General features: G+C 48.2%; 2 protein-coding genes across 2 annotated transcripts in view; both read left to right on the top strand.

The window, feature by feature from the left end:
• Nucleotides 1-1,968: 1,968 nt before the first annotated feature.
• ZNF544 (zinc finger protein 544) lies at nt 1,969-13,573 on the top strand. The gene is made up of 5 exons (XM_057534239.1): nt 1,969-2,075; nt 4,668-4,759; nt 6,258-6,384; nt 6,669-6,752; nt 10,220-13,573. Exons 1-5 carry the CDS (start codon nt 2,054-2,056, stop codon nt 12,151-12,153), a joined length of 2,259 nt encoding a protein of 752 aa, XP_057390222.1. The 5' UTR covers nt 1,969-2,053; the 3' UTR covers nt 12,154-13,573.
• Nucleotides 13,574-20,008: 6,435 nt separating this feature from the next.
• The window catches only part of LOC130705719 (zinc finger protein 135-like), a 36,051-nt gene continuing 30,823 nt past the window's right edge, over nt 20,009-25,236 (top strand). The window contains 3 exon segments of the mRNA XM_057534274.1: nt 20,009-20,173; nt 24,690-24,816; nt 25,111-25,206. Coding sequence (XP_057390257.1) covers nt 20,108-20,173; nt 24,690-24,816; nt 25,111-25,206 — 289 coding nt within the window. The 5' untranslated portion in view covers nt 20,009-20,107.

Raw genomic sequence — 25,236 nt, forward strand, 5'->3', positions numbered from 1 at the left:
ATCTTATGTACTGATTATTAACAGTTTTATTGAGACATCATTCACATAAAATTCACCCACTTAAACTGTACAATTCACCCACTTAAACTGTATAATTCAATGGTTTTTAGTATACTCAAGAGTTTTACAATTTTAGAACATTTTCATCACCCCCAAAAGACACAGATATCTATTTAGCAGTCACTCACATTGCCTCTAAAACTCCTCCAGCTCTAGGTAACCACTAATTTACTTTCTCTATGGATTTGTCTATTCTGGAAAAAATCATTATCTTTTAGAGATATGTTCTTAGGCATTTATGCGTGAGATGATGTGTCTGGGATTTGCTTCAAAATCATCCAGCAGTGGCTGAGAGCAGGTAGGGATAGATTAAATTTAAAAAGCAGAATGCTGACAGTAAATGCAGCTGAATGATGCGTAGAGGAAGCATGGGGTTTCATCATACTATTCTCTTTACTCTTGTATGTTTGTAATTTTCTGTAATAAAAACAAACAAGGTCGTCTATTTTACCATAATGAAAAGTCCCAAGGTGGGCATAGGCAATATTGATTCAGTGACTCCGGGAGGATCCCATTACTTATTCTGGTTCTTTCCATCTTTCTGCTCTGCCATTCTCAGCATGTTGACTTTGCCTCTTGGGCTGGTTTCCTCATGGTGCTGGCATGGCAGTACTTTTCTATACATTACATGCAGACAACACTGTCCAGAGGCAATATAAGGGGACACACTAGTGTCTTATGTCCATTTTTAAGAGAGAGGGAAACTGCCCCAGAAGCCCCCAGCAGACTTGTCATTTCTCCTTGGCCAGAATGCCCTTGACTAATTCAATCGCAGGGCAAGAGGCATGAAACCACTCCATCAAGACTCTCCTTTGGGAAGTTAGGTTCCAGACATTCTGGAAGAATACACAAATTGCAGGGTCATGTGAGCAAGTATGAAGTGTGCAAATAAGAAGCGATGGCCTTGGGTAAAGCAACCAAGAAGGTCAACTCCAGGAGAGTCAAGGCAAGGAAGACTGGTCACAGGAGCAACCCAGACACAAGAGCACAATCCAGGAGCTTAACGATGCCTGAGGTTCAAGTACAGCCAGAGTGGTTCCCACCAGAAGGCAGGCCTGGGAAGGTTTCCTGTGGTCTCTCCCTCCCTGAAGAGCCAGGGCAGGTTAGCAGGTCTGTGGATCTTAGCCCCACAAACAATGGCCAGACCACATATAACAGAACTCTCTGACCCACAATCTCTGTAGCAACAGGCCCCAAACAGGACTTGGTCACTAACTGCCAGCTTCCCTATTTTTGCCCCTGTCCCACTTATGACCCACGGGAGAAAGCCAGATAAGCTCCCCTGAGCAATCACATAGGATGACCCACACTACTAGTTAGCCGGCCTCCAACTTCCTTACGCCACACTCAGGACACACCTGAGGCCATTTCTGTTTGTTGCTGTCAAGCTTTCCCTCTCCTGTGCCGGCCTTTGAGCCTTTGCCAAACGCAAAGACTGTGGTGGACTCCGCTGCTCTAGCGGGCTCTGAAAAAACGTCTTCTGTGCTCCTCGTCAGGTGGTCTCACTTCACTTCCACGGCAGGTCTGGCCGTTGCAAAGGCCCACGAGGAAAGCACGAAGCCGTGCACGGTTCAGACACGAACGTCGCGCCCTCGACCTGTGTCGCGGACGCCCATGAGGAGAATCAGAGTCGTCCATTAACTCGGGGCCGAGGGGCAGAGCTAAAGGGGAGCAACATTCTCAGCCACAAACCGAGCTGTTGTAAGAGATAAAAAGTTGGGTCGCCGACGCCCAGACACCAAAGGTCTCGACGCTGCCGCTGCCGCCGCCGCCCGGAGCAACGGCCGCAGCAGCAGCTGAAAAAACTACCACCGAAGCGAGAAAAACGGCCGCTAGCCCGCGGCCTCCTGGGACTTGTAGTTCGTTGCGCCGAGCGCGCACACTTCCGCCACCCACCGGAAGTGTCGCCATTACCCGCGCGCGCAGGTGAGCCTGGCCCGAGAACCCGCGTGGGGGGTCCGCTGTACCCCCGAGGCCACCCCAGCCCCAGAACATGGACACGTTTTCTTCCACTGGTACGCGGACTTTGAATTCAACTTGAAGAGAAAGCGTATGTTGTCCAGATGAACAAAGAATTAGGGGTAGTCCTGGCAGAGCAAATGGCATCGGGCAAACTCCGGACCAGGGTGTTGGGGGCCTGTGTTGGTTGTGTTTGGTGATGCCCCAAGTTAAGGGCTCGGTGTGAGAAGGGGCTGTATTGGTGAGCAGGACTAGTGGTGTGGGGAGCAGGGACATAAATTCCCTTGTGCGTGAGGGCTGGGGTTTGGATTACAGAGCCTCAGTAAGTAGACGCATCAGGCGGTGGATAACTCAGTGCAAGGGATAGTGCCAAGGGAGTAGAAAGAGTGAGGAGGACTCTGACTTTCCATGTCTAGTGAGGAGCCAGGATGGAGGCTGCAGTGCAAGAGATGAGGAATCCGTGGTCACTCTCAGCTGTGTTGAGTCCAGGAGTCTTGTCAATGATAGAGTTAATCCATAGTTGATCTAAGAAAGGAATGGAACTTTTAAAAAAAAATTATTTGTTTTATTTATTTATTTATTTTTGGTTGCACTGGGTCTTCGTTGCTGTGCGTGGGCTTTCTCTAGTTGCAGCGAGCGGGGGCCACTCTTCGTTGCCGTGTGTGGGCTTCTCACTGGGATGGCTTTTCTTGTTGCAGAGCACAGGCTCTAGGTGTATGGGCTTCAGTAGTTGTGGCACGCAGGCTCAGTAGTTCTGATTCGCGGGCTCTAGAGTGCAGATTCGGTAGTTGTGGAGCACGCACGGGCTTAGTTGCTCCACGGCATGTGGGATCTTCCTGGACCAGGGCTCGAACCGGTGTCCCCTGCATTGGCAGGCGGATTCTTAACCACTGTGCCACCAGGGAAGCCGAGAAATGGAACATTTTATTCAAGCAAACCTGAGGATTATAACTCAGGAAATAGTCTTTCAGAAAGCTCTGAGGACTGTTCCACCCTAGAGGTCAAAGCACAGTTATATACCTTTTTGAGACAGAGTCATATATCACATGATGAATTGACATTTTATGTAATCCAGAGCTGCAGTACAAAGCCAGTAGTGGGTCACTGTGACCCCTTACAAAGAAGGAAGTTTGTCTCCTAAGGAGGTAGGGTTAATGCAGATACAGGATACACACTAAATGGGAGGGAAGAGACCCAAACAAGCAGAGAAAAAGTTTATGTTTAAATTTTTCTTGTCTTGCCCTAAAATATGAATTTTATTTCATCAAGTCTTTAGAGGCATGGCTGGATGTGGAGGAGGGAATGGCAGTGGCAGGGAACCTGGGAGGGAGATCTAGGCTGGACATAAAGGCTGGGGCAGCCCTTGAAACCCCACCCCCTCACAGGCAGGGAAAGAGGAAACTAGAAAAGGAAGGAGAAAGAGAGGCCTCTAGAAAGAGGGACCCCTGCCAGACCAGCCCCCTCCTGGGTCCAGCATGAGGAAAAGAAGGGGAGTTTTATGCCCAACTATAACCAATATAATTAAATCTGCTGTGACCCTACTGTGTGTCAGCACAATGTTAAGCAGTTGTAAATGCAGCTCACATAATCATCACAGCAGCACCACAAGGCAGGGCCTGCTCTTCTCCCGGATGTCTACAGATGAGTCCTGGTGGAACTAGGACTTTGAAAGCAGGCAGTCTGGCTGCGGAGGGGAGGTGTTCCCAGCCCTCACCCTGGGGTGTCTCCAGACTAGGAAGAAGAGGATCAGAGGGTGGAAATGGACACGGGTGGTAGGAGATTGCCTGTGGATGGACGGGAATGTCAGAACAAGCTAGCATCATATAGAGTCTTCAGCGGCCTTCTTAGGTGTGGTGAACATCTGTGTGTGTGCATGGCGTGGGTGTGCTTTTGGTACAGGCAGGGCGAGAGGGAGTCAAACATAGGGAAGGGTTTGGGGCAAGATTCAGGAGGATTTTTGCCTGGCTGTCTCAGTGGGACTGTCACGTGACTACAGCCAAGATACTAGATGGGCAGAGTATGGGAAGCAACGACAGTGTTAAGTAAAGCAGGGGATAATAGGTGTGGCCCACGGGCAGTGGGGCAGCACCCAGCAGCTCCAGAAGGATGATACCCGCCTCTCAGCATGCCCTTAGCTGTTCTCCTGGTGATTTTCATTTCCTCCTTGTCCCCATCCCCCACCTCCATTTTTAGAAACCAACTGATGTTTCATTGGGATTTTTTAAAATTGTACGATTAATTGTTTTGACACTGCCTCCACTTCTCCCTATTTAGTATCTTGAAATAAGAGGAAAAACTGATCCCTCCTTTATTTGAGTGTTGAGGGACTACTGTGTATCTTTGGGCTCATGGTTCAGACACCCCAGCATGTGCCTCAAGGCATTTACCTTGAGCCTGGGGTAGCCCAGGCCCGGACCCAGGCAGACTGGCCCTCTCCGCAACTGGAAAGCTGGCTCGGCCACCTCAGCTGACCTCAGAGCCTTGAACAGGGAGAACACGTGTTCAGAGCCCCGCCTCCCTGCCCCTCACTCCCCAAGGGATGGTCCTCAGCTGGCATTGGCCACCCTCTCCTTTGGGGATGGGAATGGACTCGGGAGCGTGGAGATACTGGGGTGGGGCTGAATCCCGAATTGTTCCCCCAACCCCAGCCCTGCCTTCTGAGGACCTCTGCCCTCTTCAGGACAGCTTCTCCAGGTATGAGGAGGAAATGGAGGCATATTCTCAGCAGATCCTGTCTCAGGTGAGTTGGGGGCCTTCACTTTCATTACCTTAGTCTCCTTGGCTGTAAAATGTGTCCAAGGATAACACCCAACTCCTCAGGCCAGCACACACGAGAGTTCTGTAATGCTGCCCTATGCCTTGGGGTGAAGTCTACAGGCTCCCTGCGTGAACAAACCAGGAGCTCCACAAACCTGGTTCCCTGGGCCAGGTCTCTGCCTCAGACTTTTTATTTGTGGTTTTTGCTCAGTGGGCCCTTGAGGGCAGGCAGAGCTGAGCCTCCGTAGACATGCAGGCACTCTGGGCCCACTGATCCTCGCTGAGACCACTCAGGAGGGCAGCTGAGAGTGTCCCTGTAAAGAGCCAGAGTCGCCCTTAGATGGCTCACGGTGCAGCACACGGTGGGTGGGGGTGGGTCCCTGACCTCCTTCAGGGTTCCAGCACCATACACTTGCCTGTGCTTCCTGGATGCCAGGGGTCAGTTGCACTCATGTCCTGTGAGACTCCCCGGTGCAGGAGGCTGTCTTCATAGTCGCATCAGGGCAGCTCATGCCGAGAAGTTCAGGGACACGTCCAGGTGTCCAGCTAGCAAGTCGTGAAGCAGAGAGGCCAACTTGGCCTGGCCCCCAAGGCCAGGGCATGTGGCCCCTTACCTCCTGGCCTCCCTTGAGCATAGGCTTGACCAGCCTTTTCTGTAAAGGACCAGGTGGGGACTATTTTAGGTTCTTCAGGCCACGTACAGCTTCTACCTCATATTCTTTTTTTTTTTTTTATGTGGTCCTTTAAAAAAAAATCCTTTCTCAGCTCTATTAGTCTACTTGGGCTGCTGTAACACAGTACCACCCGCTGGGTGGCTTGGACAACAGCCATTTGTTTTCTCACAGTTCTGGAGGCTGGAAGTCCAAGATCAGGGTGCTAGCAGGGTTGGTTTCTGGTGAGGACTCTTTCCGGCTTTCAGATGGTGCCTTCTCTATGTCTCCACATAGTAGAGAGAGAGAGAGGCCTCTGGTTTCTCCTCCTCCTCTTGTAAGGACACCAGTCCCATCACATTAGAGCCCTGCCCTATGATCTCCATTAGCATTAATTACTTCCATAAAGGCCCTGTCTCCAGATAAGTCACATTATGGGGTAGGACTTCAGCATGCGGATTCATGGGGGAACAATTCAGCTCATGGCATTAGCCTTCTAAAAACACACCAGAGCCCTGATTTGTCCCATGGGCCACTGTGTGCTGACCCCTGATTTAGAGCATCCTCTTTGACTGGCTTCCAATCTGTGATTCTGTAGAGAGGCTGGGGACGGGCATCTCCAAGAGGGGTCCCCGTTGTTTTCCAAAACAGAAAATCGGGATCACTGGTGTGACCAGCGGTAGATGAGATACCCAGGCAGAAATGAAAACGCCACGGGCCTTAGTCTGAGTCTGATCTGAGCAAGGGGTTCTCCCTCCCCTGTACTGTCCTGTCCCCCCAACCTCCTCGTCGAGAAAGCAGGGTCCCATGGTAACACCAGTGATGTTTCAGCCACCTGTGAGCTTCAAGGACGTGGCTGTGACCTTCACATGGGAGGAGTGGGGACAGCTGGACCTGGCTCAGAGGATGCTGTACCGTGAGGTGACTCTGGAGACCTGCAGTCACCTGGTCTCCCTGGGTAAGGCAGGCACTGCCCATCGCAGGACCCAGAGTGCGGCTCATCTAAAGGGTGTGCCCAGGCTGGGCCGAAACGTGCTGGAAGTGGGTCCCTTTGAGATTTGGGTCCTGGTATTGCCGCTCATTCCACCTCCAGAGCAGGTCTGTGGCTTGTGGTTCAGGGAGTGGGAAATCTCGGGAGGGTGCGGGGGCCCTCCTAGTCCATTCACGTCTGACCCCAGGGGTGAGGGCTGCGCCTGTCACCAAGCAGAAGACCAAGCCCTCTGTTTTTCCTCCATTGACCAGGGCTTCTGCTTTCAAAACCGGATGTGATCGCCCGACTGGAGCAAGGGGAGGACCCATGGAGGGTGGAGCAGGGACCTCCCCGAGGTGAGAACAGGCCAGCGGCCCAGTGGTTAAGGTCCAAGGAGCAGGGAGGCCGTTTTCGGGGTTTGCTCAGGTGTTCTCTGCTGCCTCGTCGTGTCCAACAAGGCAGCTGTGTTCTCATCCACATCAGCGTGTCTCTGTGCCCAGCCCACCCATGGAGAACACTTGTTGCTGTCGTCAGGACCTGTCTCACACATGGGTTCATTTCTGTCCCCGTCTTCCTCTGGTCTTCACCCCTCTGCTGCCGCATCTTATTCCCATGTCCTCATGCCCCCTCTTTTCCTCCATCCTCTCATCCTGACTTCTACCCAGGGTGGAAGCTCCTCAGCCCTCCCCTTCAGGCTGGTCTTTGCTCTGCCATTTGGGTGATAAGCCCTCCTCCATGTTGGACGTTCCCATGTCTTTAAGATGATCCCAAGGTGTGGTAAAAACTTGTGCATCCAAGCCTTCCAGAAGGATTCCTGCTAAATCTTCCTGGACCTGCTTTCCCATCTCCCCTCATCCCATAGGCCCACCTCCTACCCTGTGTGTCAGCCTAATTGGAATTATTTTTTCTTTTTCTTTTTTTCTTTTAGAGCTGTATCAAAATACAGTTTACATACCATACAGCTCACCCATTTAAAGTATGCAAAGGCTCTTAGTATATTCTCAGCATGTGTATCCATCACCACAGTCTATTTTGGAACATGTTCATCATACTGACTAATTGGGCTGCTTCTGATCTTTTGTTGTTTTGTTTTAATTCATAGACTTTATTTTCTTATTTTATTTATTTATTTATTTAGCTGCGCCGGGTCTTAGTTGCGGCATGTGGGATCTTTAGTCATGGCATGCGAACTCTTAGTTGCGGCATATGGGATCTAGTTCCCTGACCAGGGATCAAACCCCGGCCCCCTGCACTGGGAGCACGGAGTCTTAGTCACTGGACCACCAGGAAAGTCCCCATTGATAGATTTTATTTTTTAGAGCAGTTTCATGCTTACAGAATGTACAGAGTTCCCGTATACCACCCCACCCCACACAGTTTCCCCTATTATTAATGTCTTGCATTCTTTGGCACATTTGTTACAGTAGATGAACTTATATTGATACATTATTATCAACAGAGATCAACAGTTTACATTAGGTTCGCTGTGGTGTTGTATGTTCTGTGGGTTTGGACAAATATATAATGTTATATATGCACCACTATAGTATCGTACAGAGTAGTTCCACTGCCCTTAAAATCCTCTGTGCTCCACCTATTCACCCTCCCTCCACCCTAACGCCTGGTAACCACTGATTATTTTACTGTCTCTGTAGTTTTACCTTTTCCAGAATATCCTATAGTTGGAATCATGCAGTACGTGTTCTTTGCTGAGTGACTGCTTTCATTTAGCAGTAAGCAACATGTTTGTCCTTTATAACACCTTGCCCTAGCCTGGAGGTGTTTAATTTATCTCATGTGTTCCTGCGCCTTTTTACCTTGTTACTCTCTTGCCTGCAGCTTCTGTTATTTCTTACTTCTGAACTCTTACCTACTTTTACTTACCTGTGGTTCTCAAATGACATCATTCTGAATTTAGTTTACCAGCAGTGTCTTTCTTCTCTTCTGTCAAAGATGTTACTTTCTTGCTGACCCGCAAATCTGTCTTCATCATTTCAAGATCTTGGTGCAGATGCTACTGTAGAATTTTAACCTCCTTTGCCCAGTTTCCAACAGCCAGGCACATCTTGGACATATCTTAGCCACTCAAAGATTTCTTTCCTTTCCTCCACTATCCCCAAATACCCTTTCACTCCCCTTCGTGGGGCTGTTGTTTCATTTGAAAAGTTCTCATCATCAGAGATTCCAAGTCAACACCCCAAAGGAACACAGCAGAGTCTTGGGAAGGAGAACAGTGCTGGTCGTGGGAGGGGTTGGGCATAGATAAGGACCTTCCCCAAGAGGGAAAGAAGGTCTTTGTTGGGCAGAAGGGAAACGTCCTCCTGGAAGTCAAAGGATAGCTGGAGAGTGTAGATCATACTTTGCCAAATGGAGGATACTTATCTCCTTGGCAGCCATAGGGAGAGAAGCATGGGACCCTGGGCAAAGGCCTTGATATTACTGGATGTGGGTGGCTACCCGACTGAAAAGGACAGTATGTGGGCAAAGTGACAAGTAAAAAGGGAATCCTGGAGGACGCAGGCGAGGATCCTGAGCTGGGAGCCTGTGGCACTCTTTGTTAAAGGCCCAGTATCTTCAACAGGCGGAGGAATCCCCTTTAGAACAATAATAAGGGTGATGACATCAACAGTACCGTGTATAGCAGTGCACCATGTGCCAGACACGGTGGGAGGCTCACATGCTGATTCGTTTACGCCTCGAAGTAACCCTTGTTAGCTAAGCATTCGTATTCCTGGCTTACTGCCAAGGAAATCGAGCCTCAGAAGTCGCCAGCTGGTGGAGTCCACTTGTGGCCCAGTCTGGCCAAGCACCCTGCTTCAGGGACCACAGCACTTTTCTGGGGAGTCTGTGACATCAATTCTGGAGTGGTTAAAGAGCCTTTTTTTTCTCTGTGGGCAGCCTGAAGCGATGGTAGAAATGGTGCGTTAAGAATATTAAATTAGTGTTGGTATTTGGGATCTCGTTTCAAGATCCAGCACCAGGAAATGGATAGACTAAGATTGTGGATCATAAGGTTGAGGCACATGTTAAGATCCTGTTTCCTGTGACTGCTATTACAGATTACCAGCTTGGTGGCTTAAAACAACACAAATTGATTCTCCCACAGTTCTGGAGGCTACAAGTCCAAAATCAGTATCATTGGGTTAAAATCAAGGTGCAGCAGGGCCATGCTCCCTCCAGAGGCTCCAATAGGGAATCCATTCCTTGTCTCTTCCAGGTTCTGGTGGCTGTGGGATTCCTTGGTCTGTGCCCACATCACTTCAGTCTTTAAGGCCAACACCTTCAGATCTCTTTGCTCTGTGTTCAGAATGCTTTCTCTGTGTGTATCAAATCTCCTTCTGCCTCCTTCATATAAGGACATTTGTGATAACATTTGGGGCCCATCCAGATAACCTCCCCATCTCAAATCCTTAACACATCTGTAAAGATCCTTTTTCCAAATAAGATATCATATTGACAGGTCCAAGCAAAGAGAATGTAGGTATCTGTTGTGGTGATTGAGGGCTTTATACCTTCAGACCCAAATTTTTTGTGTGAATTTCTCCTTTAAGCTTCACCCTTCCCTGCTTATTTTATTCCTCTGCTCCCTCTTTGGGGACCAGTCTTCCTGAGTCATCTCTTCATTATCTTTGCTTGCTTTTTTGTATTTTACCACTGATTTCCTCTTTGCTGAGCCATCCCTTCCTTTCACACCCTGCATGAAATTACAGTCCATGGATTAGAAACAAACCCAGAGATACCTCTCATACTTGGTGGTCTCCTTCATCCCACTCTCCCCTTCTAATGCTTCTCCAGTAATTCAGGCAATTTGGATTTCTTTCAGACTGGAAGACTACACTTGAAAAGAAAGAGTCAGCTTCTGAAGAGGGTATTGCTGTGGAAGAGCCATCTCACCACATGGAAATGAAACACTGTGTACAGGAGGAGGGCCCCTGGTTGGTGTCATTAGGAGAAGTGCAGCATTGGAGGGACCAGCTAGGGAAGCACCAGGAGGACTCTCTGAGTCAAACAGTACTTACCTCAGAGAGACTTTTTGCTCAAGGGGGTAGTTATCTGAGTCTAAGCCTTCTACCTCCAACATTACCCACAAGAACACATTTCCATAAGCTCAACTCACAGGTTAAAAGGTTGAAACAGAACTCGGTTTTCATTAATCATCAGAAAAACTGGGCTGATCTGAAGTCCTGTGAAGATCATCAAAGTGCTAGAGCCTTCTGTCAGAGCATTTACTTGAATAAAATTGCAAATGTTGAAACAGGAAATAAAAAACCTTATGATTATACTGTCAGTAGTGACTCTTTCAACTGTGGTACCTCCCTTCGTTTTCTTAATAGAATTTTTTCAGCAGAGAATGGCAATGACAGTAAGGATGGAAACAGCATTAATCATAGCATGTCTCTGAATGAACACAAGCCAATGAATTTTGGAGAAAGTCAGTACGAGTGCGATGAATGCCTTGTGCAAACCGAAATAAGTGATCCTGGAGAGGCACCATTCAGATGTGAGGAGGACTGTGGTGCCTTCCACGTGGCCTCATCTTTTCCTGACTGTGACATCATTCAGACTGGAAAGAAGTCATATGCATGTAATCAGTGTGCAAAATCTTTCAGCTGTTGCTCTAAGCTTGTTGTACACAAGAGAACACACACGGGAGAAAAGCCATATGAATGTACTCGGTGTGGGAAGTCTTTCAGCCAGAGCTATGACCTGGTTGTACACCAGAGAACTCACACTGGAGAAAAGCCCTATGAATGCAACCAGTGTGGGAAATCCTTCACCCAGAGTTCCAAACTTATTAGGCATCAACGAACTCACACTGGAGAAAAACCATATAAATGTCATGAATGTGGAAAATCTTTCAGGTGGAACTCTAACCTTACTGTTCATCAAAGAATTCATACTGGAGAGAAACCTTATGAGTGTGCACATTGTGGAAAGTCCTTCAGTCAAAGCTCTGACTTTGTTGCACATAAAAGGACTCACACTGGAGAGAAACCCCATGAATGTAACCAGTGTGGAAAATCTTTCATTCGAAGCACTCAGCTTATTAGGCATCTGCGAATTCACACTGGAGAGAAGCCATATAAATGCAATCAGTGTGACAAAGCCTTCACTGGGAGCTCTCACCTTATTGAACATCAGAGAACTCATACTGGAGAGAAACCGTTTGAATGTAATCAGTGTGGGAAAGGCTTCACTGGGAGCTCTCACCTTCTTTCACATCAGAGAATTCATTCTGGAGAGAAACCGTATGAGTGTAATGACTGTGGGAAAGCTTTTCGGCAGCGATCTCAGCTTTTTGTGCATCAGCGAACACATACTGGAGAGAAACCTTATGAATGCAGTCATTGTGGAAAAGCTTTCAGCCAGAGGTCTCCCCTCATTGTGCATCAGAGAATACACATTGGAGAGAAGCCCTATCAGTGTAACATGTGTGCTAAAGCCTTCAGTCAGAGGTCGCGCCTTATTGAACATCAGAGAACACATACTGGAGAAAAGCCCTATGAATGCGTTGACTGTGGGAAAGCCTTCAATGATCGATCAACGCTTACAAAACATGAGAGAACACACACTGGGGAAAAACCCTATGAATGTAATCATTGTGAAAAGGCCTTCAGCCAGCGGTGTCAACTTACTAGGCATCAGAGAATCCATACTGGAGAGAAACCCTATGAATGTAATGAGTGTGGAAAAGCTTTCAGTTATAGTACATCCCTTATTCAACATGAGAAAACCCATGGGAGAGAAACCCTATGAATAATCAAGATGGAAAAGCTCACTGCCAGACTTTCTTTACTAGACATCAGATGACTAAGGTATGATTCTCAGAGTGTAATCTAATGACCACATACATCAGAATTGCTTGGAGTGTGTGTGTTGAAACTGCATATTACCAAGCTTACCCTCATTGTACTACATCAGAGTATCTAGCAGTAAAACCCAGGAGCCTGCAGTTTCCAAAAGGAGCACACGTGATTTGTATGTATACTAAAATTTATATACTTCTGCATTTAGGTCATGAATATGACCACTGATGAAAAACGTTCAGTCAGAGCTCTCAGCAGAAGTTAGAAAACTCAGAATGGAGCTGTACACACCAGATAATCTTTTTAGTGCATACAGCCACCCAAACTCAATCAGACGTTGTCTCCACATTCATGGAAATGATGGGGAACTGAAAGATACTCTTTACACAGAGCCCCAAACACTCAACCTAAGAAGAAACCATTGCATGAGGAAGTTGGTGTTTGGAAATGAAATTTGAAGCCAGCCATGTTCAGTGTAAACCAGTAATTAAAAACACAAATTGGGGAATTTTTTGGTGGTCCAGTGGTTAGGACTTGGTCCTTTCACTGCCGGGGCCTGGGTTCTATCAACGGTCAGGGAAATAAGATCCCGCTGTGTGGCATGGCAAAAATAAACAAACAAAAAACAAATTGAAGGAGAACTAGTGATGGGAAGTCTTCTAAAATGATTTTTATTGGAATTAAAAGTAGACTCTGAATTTTTCGGGGACTCTATCATGCTCTAGCTTAAGGTTGTTGCTCAGTTAGGTTGACTAATCAAAAGATGTCAAGTGAAGTGAAAACAGGGCTCAAAACAGTATATACACAGAATGTTACAACATATAAAATCATGTGCACAGATGGTTGGTTAAGAAGGTCAACTCGGCAGCATGTTCAAAAAAGGCTGAAGTGTAAATCAATGGTGAAGCAAGTAGGAGAGGCCATTATTGCAGGTTTGAGCAAGGTGAAAGCAGGTGAGAGCATCGCCTGGAGATGCAGAGTGGGAAAGGCTGAAGCTAGGAACTTGCAAAGAGGGAGCTGCTGGAGTGGAGGTCACAGCCCCCCTGTCAGAGCTGTAGACTGACAAGTGGGGCAGGAAAGCAGGGTTCATTGAAGGTCTGTCCGTGAAACTCCCTAATTTGCTCTCCCTTCTCTTGCATTAAGTATCTGGCCATGGGTAAGCAAAAAATACAGTAGAGAATGAATTATGTGCTATAAAAAAAAGTCTGAGGGACTAGGGAATCTGGTGTATTATGCTCCAGAACAAGTGCTGCCTTATTTTGGCATTTCAAGGATCTTCATCCTAACAGCTGGTTCTTACCCTTTTAATCCTAAAGCAAAGTGTGCCATTAAACCAGCTCCACCCATCTGTGGAGCTTACTCTCTGCTTTCTGATAGCTTCTTCAATATCATGAGAGGTAGGGAGTGAAAGATTAAGAAAGCCTCCAACATGAATGAAAAAATATCTGGGGCTTCCCTGGTGGTGCTGTGGTTAAGAATCCACCTGCCAATGCAGGGGACATGGGTTTGAGCCCTGGTCCGGGAAGGTCCTACATGCCGCAGAGCAGCTAAGCCCGTGTGCCACAACTACTGAGCCTGCACTCTAGAGCCCACGAGCCACAACTACTGAAGCCCACGCACCTAGAGCCCATGACCCGCAACAAGAGAAGCCACCGCAATGAGGAGCCCCTGCTCACCACAACTAGAGAAAGCCCACGCACAGCAATGAAGACCCAACGCAGCCAAAAATAAATAAATTAATAAAATTATTTTTTAAAAAAATCTAAGATAAAACAGAAAAAAAACACCACCAAAGAGAACAGATATTCAAGAGAAATAAATATTTTAAATATTTTATTCTAGGAGTGAGTCAAGAAATAATTGCAAATGAAAAATAAATCCAAGATGCTCTTTTAAAAAGAATAGACTTCCTGGGCTTCTCTGGTGGCACAGTGGTTGAGAATCTGCCTGCCAATGCAGGGGACACGGGTTCGAGCCCTGGTCTGTGAAGATCCCACATGCCGCGGAGCAACTGGGCCCGTGAGCCACAACTACTGAGCCTGCGCGTCTGGAGCCTGTGCTCCACAACAAGAGAGGCCACGATAGTGAGAGGCCCGCGCACCGCAATGAAGAGTGGCCCCCATGCGCCACAACTAGAGAAAGCCCTCGCACAGAAACGAAGACCCAACACAGCTAAAAATAAATAAATAAATAAATAAATTTAAAAAGAATAGACTTCCTGAAATTAAAAGTAAGACTGTTGGGCCGAAAAGAAAAGAAAAGAAAGAAATTAAAAGGGAAACTTCCAGAGCTGAAAGATCTTCATATCCTGGATAGATCCATGCAGCATGAGAAATTGTGAACACAATTAAAAAGACATCACAGACTGGGACTTCCCAGGTGGTGCAGTGGTTAAGAATCCGCCTGCCAATGCAGGCGACACAGGTTTGAGCCCTGGTCCGGGAAGATCCCACATGCCACGGAGCAACTAAGCCCGTGCACCACAACTACTGAGCCTGCGCTCTAGAGCCCGCGAGCCACAACTACTGAAGCCCGCGTGCCTAGAGCCTGTGCACCGCAACAAGAGAAGCCACCATGAGAAGCCCACGCACCACAACAAAAGAGTAGCCCCTGCTTGCCACAACTAGAGAAAGCTCACGCAGCAACAAAGACCCAAGATAGCCACACACACACACACAAAAAACAACACAGAAACTTCTGGAAAGAATTTTGAAAGTAGAAAAGGAATATTTTTTTAAGAAAAAGGAATGTTTCTTCTAATTAAAAAAAAGTTAATCAGAGATTTCAAAGTAAGCAAATTGTTTGAGAAAATGTACAGATTGTACAAGACAATTGCAGTCCAAATGTGAAGCAAACTTTTTAAAAATATATTTATTTACTTTTGGCTGCATTGGGTCTTCAATGCTGCATGTGGGCTTTCTCTAGTTGCGGCGAGTGGGGACTACTCTTCGTTGCGGTGCACGGGCTTCTCATTGCCATGGCTTCTCTTGTTGGGGAGCATGGGCTCTAGGCTCGCGGGCTTCAGTAGTTCTGGCACTCGGGCTCAGTAGTTGTGGCTCTCGGGCTCTAGAGCACAGGCTCAGTAGTTGTGGCGCACGAGCTTAGTTGTTCTGCAGTATGTGGGATCTTCCCAGACCAGGGCTTGAACCCATGTCCCCTGCATTGGCAGGTGGATTTTTAACCACTGCACCACCAGGAAAGCCCCTGAACCAAACTTTAGAAAGGAGTATTCATTTGACCCTTGTGTTAATAATTCTTCCTGGAAGAGGCAGAGGACTCAGGAAATTGGAAAAAAAAGAGGGGGAAATATAATCGTTGTTTTGATTGGCCCTTCACTGAACAGTGTTTGCATAGCTCTGATATAAACAGTAGATACTGTTTATTTTTATTTTTATTTTTCAATTTTAGGAAGAAACCCAGATCTATGACAGAATAGATTTCATAATGGCAACAGAGTGGAGTGCCATTGTCCCCAGTCCTGTCACCAATAGTAATGGCACAGCCTGTGACTGTTACAAAGTAGAAAGGGGAAGAGAAGTAGAAAGGAGGGAGTGTATCCCTGTATCATCATCTTAGGAAGTGGGCTTTTAAATACAATACTTTAGGTTACTTAGGAGACCAAAACTAGAGCTCAAAACAGTAATATGACAAAAAGTTGGAAGCAAATAGAGGAGCAGTGACGTGAGTCAAATCTAAATTCCTTATCAGAGCAGGAAGCCAGTAAAGTCTATAGACTGAAAGATCAGAATGGCAGAGGTGGCCTCAGGAAGAACCAGAATAGAAATGGCTAAAAGTGGTTGATGGGATTTGTGGCTGTTGGGTAAGGTGGGGCAGGAGACAACTGCTTTCCATTTTAAACCTTCTGTAGTGTTTTATTCCCTGGTGGTACACTTCTTACTTGGGTAACAAATTATTTCAAATGTGTACCTATAGGTGAGCAAAACTACAGTGCATGAAGACACCTGCAGTTAATTTGAGGGTTATGTACATGTTTCCTTTTGACTCAGTGTCACTGTAAATTGAAGATTAAAGAAACAAGAGCTTAAAGAAAAGATGTCAGGCTCTTCTGTTTTTGCCAATCAGAGTTGATTCCAGTAGAGCAGGAAGGCTCCTTGGCTTCTTAGAATTCCTTGGAGTCCTTTTAAGGCTCTAAGACTTGATTTTCCAGAAGCCTTATCACCAGGAAGTCAGTGGGTCCCAGAGAGGTGCTGGTATCCTGGGACACCTGGGTGGACAAGACAGGTGTGTGAATTTGTATAACCACCAAATACTGAATGTACTCCCCCAAGGTCACTCTGGCAGTTACCTGGTATTTACTTTCCATAAGACCCTATAAGTAACGGCCCGCATGATTCATATGAGACTCGGAGTTTGAGACAGGGAATGCCTTCCTACAGTGGCCTGGACAGAACAGAGGGGACTTTGCTGCCTGGTTAGGCAGTTGGTCCTGCTGCTGAGACCAACCTTGTGTAGCTTTCAGAAGATGCTGGGGCCTGGGAGGAAGGACTTGCACAATGGATCTAGCAAAGTGAGTGTTGTTTGACAATTCTTGTTGACCAAACACCTGAGAGACATTTCCATTCAGCAAGTCTTAAAAGTAGCCTCGTTCGGTGAATGCACTATTTAGGGACTCAGTACGGAAGATGCGTGTGATGCCGCAGTGCCCTCAAGTCCCTTCTTCCCAAGATGGGGACGCCACACAGGAGCATAGGGGTTATGGGTTCCTGGAGACCACACCCTGTGGGAATCACACAAGAAGGATGCATGTAGGGGGCGGGGGGAAATGGAAGACAGAAGTTGCTGTTTACACAGTGAGTGCTTCAGGCCCTGCTCTGAGAGGGATTCTACCCTTTCATAAATCGGAAACCGGAGGCTCTTAAGGACCCAAGAAGTGGGCTCATTTGAAATAGGAACCTGAGACCTTTCCGCCCAAATGATTCTCATACCCAGTGGTTCCAAATCAAAACGTGCATAAGACCCACCTGAAAGGAAGTGTTAGAATTACAGCTTACTGGACCCATCTTAACATGTTGTAAAGAGTGATCTCAAAATTGTATATCCATATATCTATTTCTTCTTTGTTGGTTTCACTTACATTTGTGGCTAAATTTTTAGAAGACCCTAAACAGATACCACACCTGTGTTACATATGACCCAGGGGCTCCTTTTAACAGAAATCCATTCTCCCTGCCCACCCTCCCCCCACTTTTTAAAACACAGATACCAAAATAATCATAATGTATTTTTTATACAACCAGTAGTGAATCTATTGGTGGTCCACAAGACCACTCCCACATCTAGAGATTTTTCTAGAATTCATAGGGCTCAGCATCTAACTGTACTCACAGCTGAGATTTACGGCAGTGATGTATTAAGGATACACAGTTGTTGGGACTTCCCTGGTGGTCCAGTGGGTAAGACTCTGTGCTCCCAATGCAGGGGGACCAGGTTCGATCCCTGGTCGGGGAACTAGATCCCACATGCATGCTGCAACTAAGACTCCATGTGCCACAAGTAAGAAGTCTGCATGCCACAACTGGAAAAAAAAAATATCCCATATGCTGCAACTAAAGATCCCACATACTGCAGTGAAGATCCCATGTGCCTCAACTAAGACCCAGTGCAGCCTAAATAAATAAATAAATATTTTTTAAAAAGATACACAGTTGTAGGACTTCCCCAGTGGTCCAGTGGTTAAGACTCCACGCTTTGACTGCAGGGGGCACGGGTTCAATCCCTGGTAGGGGAACTGAGATCCCACATGCCATGTGGCACAGCCAAAAAATTTAGAATAAAAATAAAGGATACGGGTCTTCCCTGGTGGTGCAGTGGTTAAGAATCCGCCTGCCAATTCAGGGGACACGGGTTCAAGCCCTGGTTTGGGAAGATCCCACATGCCATGGAGCAACTAAGCCCGTGCGCCACAACTACTGAGCCTGCGTGCCACAACTACTGAAGCCGACGCACTTAGAGCCCGTGCTCCTCAACAAGAGAAGCCATGGCAATGAGAAGCCCGCGCACCACAACAAAGAGTAGCCCCCACTCGCCACTACTGGAGAAAGCCAGCGCGCAGCAACGAAGACCCAACACAGCCAAAAATAAAATAAATAAATTTATATATTAAAAAAACTTTACTTTAAAAAAATAAATAGGACTTCCCTGGTGGCGTAGTTGTTAAGAATCCGCCTGCCAATGCAGGGGACACGGGTTCAAGCCCTGGTCTGGGAAGATCCCACATGCCGCGGAGTAACTAAGCGTGTGCGCAACAACTACTGAGCCTGCGCTCTAGAGCCCGCGTGCCACAACTGCTGAGCCCGCGTGCCACAATTGCTGAAGCCCGCGCGCCTAGAGCCTGTGCTCCACAACAAGAGAAGCCACGACAATGAGAAGTACGCTCACTGCAACGAAGAGTAGCCCCCGCTCGCCGCAACTAGAGAAAGCCTGCACGCAGCAACGAAGACCCAACGCAGCCAAAAATAAATAAAATAAACAAATTTTAAAAGTAAATAAATAAATAAATAAATACAAGAGCTGTTCCCAAGGAGAAGATAATAGACTCAACACCCCACACCACCTTCTCCACCCTCTGGGGGGCTGCTGCTAAGGGGAAGGCAATAGATCCTCCTGGGACCTCCTGGGTCCCTCCTGGGACCTTCTCTGCCCACGGAGAAAGGAATACCACCAGGAAATTTTGTTGGGCTCCCAGTAGAAGCCAGATTCGGTCTCCTGGAGGCTGCCTGATCCGTGGTTCCCACAGCCACGGCGAGTGGTGAGTGAACACATGCTCCTCCTGGTACCACAGACCTGGTGGGGTTGGGTCCTGGGTGGGGTTGCAGGGGAGATGCCCAGCAGATTGCAGAGCGGTGGTTGGACTGAAGCGGAGAGATGCAGGAGCAGTAAAGGGCTGACAGGGATGGGAGTGAGTGCGGAAACCGCGCGCCCCTTGGAAGCCGGCTGCCCCATCCCCGCAGTGACCACGGTCGTTCACCCCTTTGCCATGTTTGTGGTTTACTGTCTGTCTCTCCCCACTATACCAACAGCCCCGTGGGGGCGGACGAGTATCTCTGTTCTCTGCCTTGTTGTGCCTGGTTCCTAGCACAGAGTACATGATCAAATAAATATTTGTTCTGGTTCGACTGCATCCTGGTGAACATCTGCTTTTCCTTTCTTCTTTTCTAGTAAACTTTTTAATGGACTCTAACAGAACCACAGATATGACCCTTCGCAAAGGGAATACCCCAAATCGAGAAACAGAACGTGATCAGCTCTCAGAGCCCGCCTGTGCCCCCTCTGGGCCACTAGCCCCCTAAACCTATTCTATTAACAAAATCTTTAAACGTTCATGTAATTGTAAAGCATAGAAATATTTTAAGCACAACGGCAGTATACGATCCACAGACAAACAAGGAAAGCCCCAGGCCTCCTGCGCCTTTCCAGCTGGGAAGAGCAGGCCCAGATTTCAACCCGGGCCGTGGCATTCCAGGTTGCAGACTGGCTTTCCGATGCCAGGCCACAGGGCGCAGACTGGCATTTGGAAGCAGGGCCGCAGGGCGCGGACTGGCATTTGGTCTGGGAGAACGATTCCCCCACCACCGGGGTCCGCAACACCATGGCGACTGGCCCTGGACCCCCGCCCGCCTAGGCCCACAGCGCGGCGGCCTGAGGGGCCCCATTGGCCGAAGGGCAAGCGAGAGGAAGCCCCCATTGGTCGAAGGCTCGATGAACGAAGGCTTTCATTGGCCGGGGCTGCAGCGCGCTGCACAGCCTTCTGGGAGCTGTAGTTGCAGCGTCGCCGGCGCGGCCGCCATTGTCCGGCGGGCGGCGAGTCCCGCGGTCCCGGTAGCGGGAGCGGCTCTCTGGTTCAGGTTCACATCGGGCGCCTGTCCTCGACCTGTCGGCCCAGGATGGACCCCGAGGAGGAAGCGGCGGCACTGGAGATGGCTACGGGGCCGCCGGCGGAACGGCTCCAGGTACGGCGGAACAATAATAGTAACAATAACAACGACGGCAGCGGGCCCCAGGCCGGGCATCTCCCTCAGATATTGACCCTTTACCCTTCGCAGCGCACGGTGCGCAGGGTCGGGCGTTATCCCCTGGTCATACGGGGAGACTGAAGCCCAGGTCGGGCGCCCCGACTAGCCCAGCTGGTGAGGGGTGGCGTTGGGAATCGAACCCAGGCCTTCCAGTCCCCGAGTGCGCATGCTCCGCAAGTCCTCCCGCCTTTCCGTCCCGGCCTAGAATTTGGGGTCATTCCCGAGGACCGGGCTGGCCCCGCCCCGAAGGCCGACCACCGTGAGGATGGATAATAGTAACTGGAGTAGAGATGCTTCAACATGCGGAGTCAACCGACACCTACCCAGAGCCCCGCTCCCTGAACACCCTGGCCCGCGGCCGGGTTCAGCCTCTGGGGTGAGGACAGGTGACCACACACCGCGTTAATGGGGCGGGAGCGACCACCGGGTCTGACCCCTGCGGGGCTGTGGGGGACTGCAGTACAGGCTAGTCTGCTTGCAGGGCCGTCTGGGAAGGCGCCTGATTCAAAGCTCCAGCCTTTCTAGACAAAGTGGCCTCTGTTCTCCATGTAGTGCTGACTCCACGTAGCAGGAACCAAAAGAAATTCATAATTCCTGAAGCTCCGGGTCTTTGAAATTACAGACTTTCTGTCTTTTTGTTGTTGTCTGCGGGGGTTTGCATTTATTTCGCATTTGGTATGCAGAGTGAGACTCTTGACAATCCTAGGTGTGCATGTGTTCAGAGACGTGTTGTTGCAGATTGGCAGGAAATGCAACCACGCTTTAGTTTGCTTTTGCTGTGGATGGCAGGTAGTGAGCAGTGTCAAAGAATACCAGAGCTGGACAGTAATTAAAGCAGTAAAAAACAGATTTTATTTGGGAACTGTTGCAATAGGGGGAAAGAGACTTCTGTATAGAACTGGGCTCTATTCCGAATACAACAGGGAAAAGTGGGTATTTATAGTGGGGGGGGGTGCGGGGGTAATTCTTGCTAAACTAACCTAAAACAGGATTATTGCTGAAGCACCCAAATGAGGGGATGTTATCTGGAGGATTGTGGGGGATGAGGACTTTGAAAAGATATCAAGGGTGATCAGATATGGAGGGTGGGATTCTGGCTAAATCAGTGGATTTTTGGTAAAACTGAGTGATGCAGAAACGGACACAGAAGCCCAGAAGTCAAAGCTTAGTTGGGAAGAGGGTTGTGAGGAGCCAGACTAAAGTTTGGTCAAGGAGAGAGTCTTTGTCAGCAGTGAGAGGCTTAAGAGAAAGTGTGTTCATTATCGGTTGCTGTGTAACAAATAACGAAAAAGGTAGTGGCCTAAAACAACAATAAATATTATCTCAGTTTCTGATGATAGGAATCCTGGAATGACTTAGCTGGTGGTTTTGGCTTGGGCTCATGGCAGTCAAGGTGTAAGCCTGGACTGCTGTCACCTGAGACTTGACTGGGTCTGGAGGATCCACCTCCAGGGTGGTCCGTCACATGACAGGCCGGAGCCCTCTGTTCTTCTCACGTGGGCCTCTCTGCGGAGCTGCCTGGGCGGCCTCGCAACATGACACCTAGCTTCCCACAAAGTGAGCGATCCCGGAGGGAGCTGTGTGGCAGCCACGGTGTCTTATGACCTGGGGTCAGAATTCACACTCTACTATATCCTATTGGTTACATAAGTCAAACTTGCTCGTATAGGAGGGGGCTACAAAGGGCTGGGGATCCTTGGGGGCCATCTTGGAGGCCAGCCACCACAGGAGGCGAGGACCAGAAGTGGAGGGCTTTGAGGTCCAGTGTATTAGCGTCCTCTGGCTGCCATAACATTACTACAAATGTGGTGGCTTAAAATATACACATTTGTTCTTAGAGTTTTGGAGGTTAGAAGTCTGAAATCACCTTCACTGGGCTGTGATCCACATGTGGGCAGATCTGCCCTTCCTGTCAAGGCTCTAGGGTAGAATCTGTTTCCTTGCCCTTTCCAGCTGTTAGAGCTGTAGACCTTGCATTTTTTGGCTCGTAGCCCTTTGTCCATCTTCAAAGCCAGCAGCATAGCATTTGCTTTAGTGGTCACGTTGTCTTCTGCCTTCTGTAGTTAAATCTCCCTCTGCCTTCCCTTCAGAAGAACATTTGTGATTGAATTTAGGGACCTCCTGGATAATCCAGGATAATCTCCCTATTTTTAAAATCCTTAATCACGTCCACAAAGTCCCTTTTTCCATTTATGGTAATGTTCACATGTTCCAAGAACTAGGACCCACATACCTTTGGGGGCCGTTTTTCAGCCAACCATAGCCAGGCTAAAAGGGGTCGTCCTGTATCCAAAGATGGAAAGGAGCCATTCAAGTGTTTTAAGCAGGAATGGCGTGGGTTTGAGAAAAAACATTCAGGCATCTGGGGGGTGGGGGTAGGAGAGACACTGAGAGCTAACTAAGGCACTGGGTGAGGGGGGAGGAAGGGGTCTGACAAAGCCCATTCCTCCAGGACCCAACAGTGCAGAGGAGGAGGAGGTTTGCGGGGGTCTGAAGACCTGGTGGCTGGGCTGTCACTGGTACCCCATGCAGATTAGGTGGTGTGGGTGGGGGCAGGAGGCACAGGGAGCATGTTGTCAGGATTGGAGGACCTTCTGAGTGGGAGGTGAGGATATGAGGACAGGAGCGGAGACCTCCGTTCCCAACCAAACGGTTCTGCATATTTGCTGCACAATTTTTGTCAGAGCCATATGCCACCTGTACTATATTTCTTTAATATCTTTAATATTTTTAAATCTGACTGTGTTTTCCTTAAAAGAAAATACAATTTTAAAATTGAAGTATTTGGTATGTGATTTTGACTTGCATTTCCCTGGTGGTGAATGATGTTGAGCATCTTTTCATGTGTTTATTAGCTATTTGTATATTCTTTTATATCTTCTTGAAGAAATACCTATATAGATCCTATGCCCATTTCAATTGGATTGTCTTTATTATTGAGTTTTAAGAGTTCTTTATATCTTGTGGGTACAAGTCACTTATCAGATATATGATTTGCAGTTATCTCCCATCATATGGGTGTCTTTTCACTTTCTTCATAATGTCCTTTGGAACACAAAAGATTTTAATTTTGATGAAGTCCATTTTACTTATTTTTTTATTTTATTGCTGGTACTTTTGCTGTTATATCTAAGAATCCTTTGCCAAATACAAGGTTATAAAGATTTAGCACTATGTTTTCCTCTAAGAATTTTTTTTTTTTTTTTTTTTTTTATTTTGGCTGCACCGGGTGTTAGCTGCAGCACGTGGGATCTTTGTTGCAGCATGCGGGATCTTTAGTTGCGGCATATGGACTTCTTAGTTGCGGCATGCATGCAGGATCTAGTTCCTGGACCAGGGATTGAACCTGGGCCCCCTGCATTGGAAACACAGAGTCTTACCCACTGGACCACCAGGGAAGTCCCTTCTTCTAAGAATTTAATAGTTTTAGCTCTTACATTTATGTCTTTGATCCATTTTGAGTTCAATTTTATATATGGTGTGAGGTAGGGGACCAACTTTATTCTTTTGCATGTGGCTATCCAGTTGTCCTGTAAGAAGTGTTTTACAGCCACTTAATCCCTATCACAGCTCCCAAGGAGTGATTCTTTGTAGACAAGGAAACAAGGAGGCAAAGGTGGGTACCTGCTCTCTGCCTCTCGAGGAAATGGCAGAGCCAAGCCTTTGATCCAGCTTTTAATCATGGCCACAGCCAGCCCACAGAAGGGTTTCATTTGTGGGAAACATTTTAAACATATTGCATAAACTTACCAAAATTTAAAGTTTTCACTTCATAAAATGTGACCGAATTTTCAGCTTCTCACCAGAGATTGGGAATTCTGACCACGTGGGGCCTGTGTTTCCCCACAGTCAACTGATTCTGAGTCCCAGCCACCCCTTCAGACAGGTCACACATATTACTCATCACTTCCCGTGTCACCTCTTATAGGTTAAAGCCTCGTAAGCTCTTACGTGGGCCCACTTTAGTCACTTGTGAGCCTGCCCAGTCTCTCAAGGCCAGCGAGTTTCTGACCTCAGCTGCACATCCCTCTTTTCAGGGAGGATGATAAGCCTTCCTTTGAATCTGAGGATTTCTTAGTGTGTCAGTTAGTTGTTGCTGCACAACAGACTATCCCAAAATTAGTGGATTAGAACAGTAGCCATTTCTTTAGGCCACAAATCTGCAAGTCAGCAGTTTACACTGGTCTCTGTCGGCACCGGCACCTGTCTGAGATCAGTTGTAGGTCAGCTGTGGTTGGCTTTGATCTTGCCTGGATACTTATGTCCTCGCCACACAGCCCACCCCCGCATGAGGCAGCCCAGTAGGTGCCCAGAGAAACCTGACTTGCATCGCTCAGAATGTGCCCTCTCTGGACACTGGCCTGCTTGTCTTCACCTTCCCCTCTCCTCCTCCTCTTCCCGAGCACGTTGATGAGGACAGTCCGGCTGATTGAGAGTGTGTGTGATGTTTCAGGAGCCGGTGACTTTCCGGGACGTAGCTGTGGACTTCACCCAGGAGGAGTGGGGGCAGCTGGGCCCTGCCCAGAGGACCCTGTACCGTGACGTGATGCTGGAGACCTTCGGGCACCTGCTCTCTGTGGGTGAGGCCCACTTCCCAAGCTGACAATCAGATTCCTGTGGTGACTTATTCTTCATGGGTTATGGGTCGTAGGGCCTCTGGTGTGAGGACTTGACCTGGGCTAGGGATCAGAGACCTTGAATTCTCATTTCCTGTGGGACATGCGGGTGGGAGGGTGTCTGCCCTTTTCTGTCCCACTGCAAAACCTTACGAGGCGCCCCCATGTCCTGACGGTCAGGAGTCTAGGGCTGGAGCCTGGGCTGGTTCTTTTTCTCCGGAGCAGGCTCCCACCTCCTTTGTCTTTCTCTGTTTCCAGGGCCTGAGCTTCCCAAACCTGAAGTCATCTCCCAGCTGGAACGAGGGGCTGAGCTATGGGTGGCAGAGAGAGGAACTGCCCAGGGCTGCTGTCCAGGTGAGAACCCGCCAAGTGGGAACCCCTAAC

This window comes from Balaenoptera acutorostrata, chromosome 19 (genome assembly GCF_949987535.1).
Source record: "Balaenoptera acutorostrata chromosome 19, mBalAcu1.1, whole genome shotgun sequence".
In the NCBI taxonomy this organism is placed as follows: Eukaryota; Metazoa; Chordata; class Mammalia; order Artiodactyla; family Balaenopteridae; genus Balaenoptera; species Balaenoptera acutorostrata.

Bases quoted from the DNA above. Each gene is read 5' to 3' on its own strand.
- ZNF544 (XM_057534239.1), top strand. From the start codon at position 2,054: ATGGACACGTTTTCTTCCACTG. The intron at 6,385-6,668 runs GTAAGGCAGGCA...TCCATTGACCAG, and splicing joins CAGTCACCTGGTCTCCCTGG to GGCTTCTGCTTTCAAAACCG. The intron at 6,753-10,219 runs GTGAGAACAGGC...GATTTCTTTCAG, and splicing joins GGAGCAGGGACCTCCCCGAG to ACTGGAAGACTACACTTGAA.